This window comes from Morchella sextelata (assembly GCF_020137385.1).
Source record: "Morchella sextelata strain SCLS chromosome Unknown scls_21, whole genome shotgun sequence".
NCBI lineage: Eukaryota > Fungi > Ascomycota > Pezizomycetes > Pezizales > Morchellaceae > Morchella > Morchella sextelata.
This window is the reverse complement of record NW_025408636.1, coordinates 470,139-479,255: the sequence shown is the minus strand read 5'-3', so window position 1 is coordinate 479,255 and position 9,117 is coordinate 470,139. Positions and strand designations below refer to the sequence as shown.

The following is a 9,117-nucleotide window of genomic DNA, read 5'->3' as shown; positions in this document are numbered from 1 at the left end:
TTATTCTAGGGGTAGTCGTATACCCTGAACGAAGGATTTAAAATGATTTATAAACAAACGCCTCCTAGCTCGTAGTCGGAACCCCGCATCCTTGCGCGATGCTTGATTTCTCCTCGCTCGTAAGGTGAGGGGGGGTTCATATTACTGAATATTGTTATTTTGGGTTAGGGTTGTTGTCCAGCGGAGTAGCCAACCAGAGATCAGCGATATAAGCTCTTACCCATAACCCTTCACTCCATCCAGGGCAACTACAAAAGCTACTGCAGTAATTGTTCAAACAACCCCCATACAACCAAGGAATTAACAACAACGTCAGGGACACGAATGAATTATCAATCAAATCAACCAAATCAATCAACAACTTCGGAAAACGATACTGAGCGAGTGATATTACATGATCCAGGTTTAAAAATGCTGATGACTAAAAATGCTGATGACTAAAAGATCTCATACCTGCAATTTTCACCCAACGAAAAAATATATCTGAATAAAGAACTGCGACCAATTGATAAATATTTACTAGAAGATGTCAGGAAAAGAAATCCATAACGCCAGTGCCCAGAATTAAATAAGCTCCACCTCCCCGTTCAATACAAACTCCCTAACTGCCGAGTATCTAACGACATAGATATCCCCTTTTTTGAGCTCAAACTCGGCATCTGTCCCTAGAATCTTGACTGTCCGATCTTCGACATCTCGTACAACCTTACAGAATACTGCGCCGTCAAGGTCAGGCTCCTCAACCATAGATATACCTCCAGCTTTGTCGTCAAGGCGGCGCAGCTGCTCGGGGAAATTACGGAGGAAGGATGACAGGTAATGGGAGTTGAGTATGGCGAGGTGGGACTTCAGATATGAGAGTTCAGGGGCGCTGAGATTACCACGAGTAGTAGGCGTGGTGAGGATGTGAATTGCGTGCTTGTCAATCTAGTGGGGTAATTAGCAAGGCTTGGAAGGATGAACCGCAGTGGAGAAGTACGAATACCTTATGAATACGCGCGCGCAGGTAGCTACGAACGAGGAATTTGACTCTTTCGAGCTCTGTCTGGATCAGGATTAAGCTGAAATTCGTCTTTGGGTCCAGGTCTCCCGTTTGAGTTTCAACTAGTTCAATCTGTTCTCAACGAGAAAAGTAAGACGTGGAGTAAGTTAGCTTTTCCTCCATGCCCCTGATCCCTCATCCATTCTTAGAACTACCGTACCTGCGCCCGTATCCGCTCCATCAGCCTCTCGAGTAGGTCATTCTGGTAGGGCAGAATCTCAGGGGCCGTCCGTTCTGCAATCCATGCCTGCGTGAGGTCATTAATATCACGGGTTCCGGCAGGAACACTCTTATCGTCGAATTCTTGGAGGAGGTCATCGATATCCATTTTGAAGTAGCTGCCGCGTGGGGGCAGGGACGCGAGGAGTGAACGCGTGTGGAGAAACTGCGGGGAGACGTGACGTATTACCCGGACGAGAAATGTTGGGGAGGAAACTTGGCAGCGTCATCCTGTATTTTGAGAGTGGTCTGTGCCTTGATATTTCTGTATTTGCCTCACCACCTATCTATACCCACTTACACCCACAATCGCCTCTCCAAATCCTCCCATACTGCGTCTCCTACGTTGTTTGCAATAATGAAGGTCTCCTCGACCCCTCTAGCTTTTCTTCTCTTCCCTCTCGCATCGAGTGCTTTCAAGCTCCCATTCACCCTTGAGACGATCAAGACGCGCTTTGAATCTATTGAGCTCCCACAATTCATCAAGAAATATGCAGACCCAATCTCAACTTCTCCGCTGCTCTCCTTGCACAAATCCCTTATCGATATCCCATCTATCAGTGGCAACGAGCGCGAGGTCGGACAATGGCTCTCAAACTATCTCATCTCGAAGAATTTCACAGTCGAAACACAAAGTGTATCAGAAGATGGCGAAAGGTTCAATATCTTCGCGTATATCGGTCAAAACCGCACAACTCACACCCTCGTAACCTCCCATATAGACACCGTCCCGCCTTATATACCCCACCGCGTCTCATCGGGGAGCATCTACGGCCGCGGCTCAAATGATGCAAAGTCAAGCGTTGCTGCACAAATAACCGCCGTCGAAGAGTTGATTGCATCATCTACAATCCACGAAGGCGATGTCTCCCTTCTATTTGTGGTGGGCGAGGAGACCACTGGTGATGGCATGAAGGCAGCGAACGAACTCGGCCCCACGTGGAAAACGGTTATTTTTGGCGAACCCACGGAAAATAAGCTCGCTGTTGGGCACAAGGGAATAATCATGTTTGATGTCATCGCCGAGGGTCGAGCAAGCCACTCAGGATATCCCGAGTTAGGGGTCAATGCAAATAGCCATCTCATTCGTGCGCTATATAATCTCGAAAACGCGAAGCTACCGTCCTCTGATCTCCTTGGAGAATCGACTATGAATGTTGGAAAGATTGAGGGCGGCGTTGCCGCTAATGTGATCTCTCCTCACGCTATAGCATCTGTACTTGTCAGAGTTGCCGGCGATCTCGACGAAACTCTTGCCGTAATTCAGAAGAGCGTTCGGAATCTTCCTGTGGAGATAAAATTTCTAGGCGTCACTTATGGGCCACAGGTGCTTGATTATGAAGTTGAAGGTTTCCAAACCATCGTATGCTCATACGGCACTGATGTCCCCAACCTTCACGGAGAGCATAAGAAATACCTTTATGGACCTGGTAGCATCTTAACTGCACACTCTGACAACGAATATGTTCTTAAGTCTGACCTTTTTGAGGCTGTTGCGGGATATAAAAAGCTCATTAAGGAGAGTTTGTGGCCCACGAAGCGGGTTCCATCAATCATTGAGAAGACGGGCCTTGTCGAAGAGGAGGTAGTTATGCCAGTTGAAGCTGTCAGCAGCAGTGCTAGCATCAAAGAGACGGAAGCTGCCAAGCCTGAGGGTGTAGAACCGAAGACTTCTGTTGACGGTGAATTGTAGGGGAAGACTTGAAAATGATGACTTCCTTTCTTCTAGTTTCATTACGTATTACCTGTTTGTTTATTTTGATAGCGTGAGCGAGCTCCTCAATTTTCTTTTTCATTGGTCAAATTAAAGCGTTGAAGGGGTTATGGATTTATGTTGCTTTCTCAAAGCCGGGACAATAGTTTTTGTATGGGAGTCGAGGATATATATCAGGTGTACTCATCATGCACCATCACTCGAATACTGAATCATCCTTAGTTAATTGCTAGCGGTACTCTATTTATGACCCAAAAAGACACTTGTACGTGGGAGCAATATATTGGATATTTACACTATCGCGAGTTTAAAGGATGGGTCCGCCGTCTCTGCATTTCAACTGACAATGTGCAACTTGAGTACATATTATAGTCAGCTGCAGTCACGTACGTCACCCCCCCAGAATGTTGTCTGAAAACAGAGTTACATGTACATGTAGCTTTGTGCATATCTAGGCGTATTTGCGGTTTAGATGCACAACCAGTAACATAAAGCATTGGACATTGGGATACCGGTGCTGGTTAACAGATACCTATAGGTATGCACAATATGTGCAGCCCCATGGACATACCTTGGCATGTGTATGTAGTATTCTTTTCCCATATAGCGATTTTCCAAGATGCACGATTTCACGAGGGTACGGTGCTTTCCTCTATTGCGAGAAGGAATCGACGAAAGTAGGAAAGTCAAGACAGCAGAAGTCTTTATTTGGGATATTCGTGCTCATTTTTGACGTTCGTAGTTGCACCATACCCCAATGAAGGGGTCTACTTAGGCGTCGCCCAAATTTCCTAGATAGACTACGAATCTAAAGTTTAGAGAATTGTACTGTGTGCGTATGAAAACTGGCCAGGCATGATCTGGTAGCTCTCCTGCGGGCTCCTACGATCTGAATTTATTTTCCCGTCGAAGCTCGTGGCCTAGTACATATACAATATATCAATGTATTACATGTATGTTCTACTAGATCAGTACTGATCTACTCGCATTTTCCTGACGTTTAAACGTTTTTAAACCGGCGGGATGCAATAGCAGTCGCGTTCAGAAACGTCAGAAGTTTACGAGTACATGTATATATCGTAGACGTCAAGAAAATATATGCCCCTGCAGGCGCTAGCTGTGATATTTTTTAATATTCATATCGGGGATCTAAGAATGCTGAACTCTTTATAATTGGGGATCGATACGGCTGCGGTCTAGCTAAAGTTCTAGTTATCACAACCCCCAGAGTAAAATATATATATTAAAAATTTACGAATCGGCTATAGCCTATTCATGCAGCGAGGATTAGGTAACGTATACTGGTAAATATCCACTCCATATATGCCAGGATAACTCAAATCTAAAGCTGTTGCTGTCACGCCCCATCGAATCAAGGACGCTAACGTCTGAGAAATATCTTGTGTTACCGAATTCTAATTTAGAGTAGAGTCCTTTACATATATCTAGGCCTTAAACTCTAGCTCTATCCGTTTAAACCAGAACCTGCAGTCCGGAACTGCCTCTGTAACATATCCATTGGCTAGAAAAACTTTCAACGTGCTTCCTACCCTGAATTTTCTTTCCTTTCCGCCCTATTGGTAGCCATGATCAGCTCTAGTTATCGAGACCTCGCTTCTTGATAGACAGGGACGGAAGAGTTTTACTTTATAATTTAAACCACCAACTAAATCCAATCAGAACCATCTTGCATATGACATGACATGTACATAGGTCCGTACTCGTTAGTTATCAACTTTTTTTTTTCAGTAAGCATGAAGCAGGCTCGCTCTCCTTTCTTCAGTGGTGCTTGGTTTGCTGCGGGGATTGCACTGCAGAGACACCAACATTTAATGTCTATCCAATCATTGACCTAGGATTCGATGTTGTTGCGTCGATCCTTGTTTCAGCACCACAAAGTACAACAGATAGTTATGCGTGGCTTAAGCATGACCGGCGCCTGGCGTCTATATAATTGTGGCTCATACATAGCTTTCTTTTTCGAAAATATTTGTTGGTTCACCATGTTGTCAGGTTTGCCCGCGGCCTGGATGGATCAGGAGGGCATAATGTAACGCGCATCAACGAATTAGCCGGGGATAGATATGATTGTAGAGCAGATATTTCACGGAACTACTCCAACATGACAAAGCTGTGTTCGGAAACGCCTTGCAGCAATGAAATGATCTCGTGCGTTAAAAATTCACTTGCACTTCTTAACAATAGGAGTGAAGCTCTGGGAATCGAGAGAAGGAGGGGCTAGTGCTAATTTATTGATAACTGACAGGGTGAAAGGGTGCCGCTTATAATACTGGATATAAGCTCACGTTGCACCGTTCTTCACTCGACTTTTTACCACTAGGTATTCTAGACGTACTAAACTTGCTCTAGCTCTAGACACCATAAGTCTTAAATCCTCGGTAGTTTGAGGATTTTGCCGGTAAAGTAATATATACCAAGACCGGGTATGCAATCCTATGGGACTCTTCCAAGTACCTTTCCGGGTCTATGTTCCGCAAGCTGGGAGAAAGATCGTCGATCTTCAGAGGAGCACCGTGGATTGGGCATAACATTCGCCTATCGAAAAAATGGGCATATGCATATATTGGAATCAAAGCCGAGATCGCATGATTAAAAATGACCCTGCATATGCGAAATGTCTTGGTTGAAGCTCGACATAATATAATGTGACTTCAGGTATATAGTAAAGAATGAGCCCTCAATTGACCAACCCCCCAGGCCACAGGTGGGATATGTGGGTATCAATGGCATGTTTGGTCTACCTCCCTGTACAGCTGTATATTATTTAATTTACGTAGATATTTTGTTCTTACTTGCCGACAAGATGGACGTTGGAGTACTGGCTGCACTGGTATAAGGAAAGACATACTGTAATATATTCTAATATGGCATTGTTTTAATCAATATATATAGCTTAGATGAAGCTTTCACTGTAAATATATATATATTTAGAGTATGTAGTAGGATTGAGATAGCCGCATTCAGGATCATTACTTTTTGGACACAACTTATATATATACTACCTATAGACAAAGATAAACTGTCAGCAGTCAAAAGTTCCTTCCGTCGGTATCTCCTTTATATACAGATCTAGAATTACTCACTATAGGCATATATATATAGCGTTCAAACGTAATTATATATATGATAAGTTGCAAACGTCTCTGTAAATAAAAAAATAAATATAGCAATGACTTAAAGGCCAATCAAAGTCAGCCCATTAAGACCACCATATGTGCACGTCATATGTACATGTGCCTATATCGTAAAGAAACATAGTAGGTACAGTCAACGTATAGAAGTCCATGATTTCATCACCACGTGCCTAGGCCAACTGCTGGGATAGGTGACCTAAACTGTTGACTTCTGACTCGGATCTGAGCATGCTGATTATTTAAGCATGAGGGACGAGCAGAGTACTAAAACCCCTCGCGCGCGGCTATTTATGATAAATGCGGCGACTTTTCAAATCATATGGTCTCACTCGCCTATTAGTCGCCTAGGTATCAGCGGCTAGCTAATTAATTCACTACATGTAGCTATAGCGCTAACGTACTGCATATGATAAATCAATTTATCTTACTGTTAAAATGAGTAATTTACATGATAAGATTTTGTTTTCCACGATCGAACTAAGTGGGTGTCATGGTTATATTACTGAGTATATATTGGGCCGGTGCGTTTAGCTGAGAAGAAGCGAAGGAGGGTAAATCTAGTTTGGGGTAAAAGATTGGATTCACGTCATGTATAACCGCGGCCGTCACATATCACTTTGCGGTAAAGTACATACTCGTAGTTTTTTGACGTTTCCGGACGCGACCACTATTGCATGCCATACAAAAGATAGCCTTGGCGGGTTTTTTCTGTGTATGCAATAGCAGTTGCGTCCGGAAACGCTGTGAAATTGCGAGTACATACCTACTCGGACATATATCCCCGGAGAGTTTTATTGGGTAATAATTTCAGCTCACTGTATGTACCTACATTTCAGATCCCCGCGTCCTAGGAATTCCAGTAGCAAAATGAAATTTCCCAGCAGCACGCTTTTTTCCGTCAATAAACAATATTTGAACATCTACTACACGTATAATTAATACCAACTCTGCCAACGTCCTACTTAATTTTGTATCACTTTCAATTATGGTGGTGGTCAAGCCTTAAGAAAGCCTAAGAGATCGTCGATCATGATAGAAATTGTTGGAAACGATGATAGCTTTTTATTGATTGCTCGTGCTTGATTACAGCTAGAAGAGAGTTCGTTGACCACAACCCTGGTAAGTATTGACATCGAACCTCTTTACCCGTCCTCACTCGTCCTAACCCGTCCTACCGTAGTCATCCTGTCCGTACGTATACCTCAAACTAATAGGCAGCATAGGACGCTCGATTTCAACAGAAATAAACATTCATGAGTAGATTAAGGAAGCCGCAATTTAATTAAGATGGCTATGACCGGCCGTTATATTAATACTACATGTATTTATTATACTAATCGTATACGCGTACTTTGAGAATTATCTGGAGCTGCGGGCGGCTCTAGTGTTATAATAACGGGCTACATGTAAATACATGTAGCTACAGTAGCAAAAAAAGGGGGTGTGATTCGTGCCGTAGAAATACCGTAGGAATGCCGCATTTTGTCAAGCTATGCGCATTTTGACAAATTCCGACTTAAAGCCGCACTTTTGAAAATCAATTATTGATATTAGTACTTCAGAAATACGGCATCACTGCCTCTGTTCCAGCACCATCTGCCTCTGTCACCCTCAGGCGTGACAGTAACACTTCATGACAGGGGAATAAGATTGTTCGGTCATGATCAACACCAACCCATTCTCGTGATCATCACCATCAACCAATCAGAATTATCAATATCATCCTGAGCACATAGTAGAATAACTGTTTCATCATTTAGTGAATACCCGAGGGACAAAAATTATTTTTTAAAAGTATTCCCCAACTCTCTTTAGCCCTTTGATGAGGGATCAAAGATGACCGAGATATTGATGAATTAATTTATTGTTATTTTGATAGGTGTAATGCCTCATGAGAAGAAAATATTGCATGTAATCAGCAAACTATTTCATACAAAATAATACATGTACCTTTTTTTGGCAGTGTACAGCCCGGAAAACGCCCGGAAACCCCGGAAATGCATAGCATTTAGTAGCATTAGTAGCAATGCTGCATGCGCATAAATGCGGCATTCAAGACAAATACCGTACTGCAGCAAATATTTGATTTCTATCTATACCATAGTACATAGAATACCGCACAACTCTTTTTTCTGCGGCACGGATTACACCCCCTTTTTTGCTACTGTATGTAGGTACTCTACATGTATATTGTAAGTACATCTCTATGTAGGTATATTGTACTCTATGTAGCGCAGGAGATAACAAGGTGTATTACAGTACTAAAAAACCATTATACCGTAACCTCGCGGTATTCTGCTAGATACATGTACCTAAGGTACTGAATCCGCACATTTTTTTTGGTACTGTAGTATATACAGAGTACTTACATGTATACAGGGAGTACATGGACTGCGTCTGTTGCTTAAAAACATATCCATATCCAACATGCATCCCATCATGCATCCCATCAAAGACACGCGTTTAATGTTTAACAGGGCGTATAAGTATCCCAGTAAATACATGTATGATTAGGTTCGGACCCACTGTGATGGATCCTGGGAATTAGAGTACTCTACATGTATGTAGAGTATGTGGGTTTTATGTATGTACCTACATGCACTTCCTAGTAGTACTCCACATATGTACTCTACATATGTACCTAAATACCCCTGGGAATATATATTGTAAGATATGTCCAACATGGTCGGCAGCTATGGAGCGACGCCATGAGATGTAGACTTTGGCGCAGCTAGTAGGTAGTCTACCGGATAATTTCCATACCCCACCCATTATAATTACGGGATCAGTAGTGGCACGCCAAACAGCTCAGAAGGTCTCCTATTGTCTCAGGTGATGTCCAAAATTAAAAATCAAGTTTAAAACACAATCTAGATACCGGTGAATTCCGATTAAACGATGGTTGCTAGGACGATCTGATTGAGGATGTGATCTGGATCCATGGAGTTGAGCATGAGGCTCAGTTTTAGCGTTTGTTTAGAGTGACT

General features: G+C 42.9%; 2 protein-coding genes across 2 annotated transcripts; one reads left to right on the top strand and one right to left on the bottom strand.

Annotated features, from left to right (window-relative positions):
- Nucleotides 1-564: 564 nt before the first annotated feature.
- On the bottom strand, nt 565-1,370 carry H6S33_006700 (uncharacterized protein; the record flags this gene model as incomplete). The annotated part of the gene is made up of 3 exons (XM_044838397.1): nt 565-927; nt 986-1,114; nt 1,203-1,370. 3 exons carry the CDS (start codon nt 1,368-1,370, stop codon nt 565-567), a joined length of 660 nt encoding a protein of 219 aa, XP_044689518.1.
- A 249-nt stretch (nt 1,371-1,619) lies between these two features.
- H6S33_006699 (uncharacterized protein) lies at nt 1,620-2,954 on the top strand (the record flags this gene model as incomplete). The annotated part of the gene is made up of 1 exon (XM_044838396.1): nt 1,620-2,954. The coding sequence occupies one exon, from the start codon at nt 1,620-1,622 to the stop codon at nt 2,952-2,954; it is 1,335 nt and encodes a 444-aa protein (XP_044689517.1).
- Between the last annotated feature and the right edge of the window lie 6,163 nt (nt 2,955-9,117).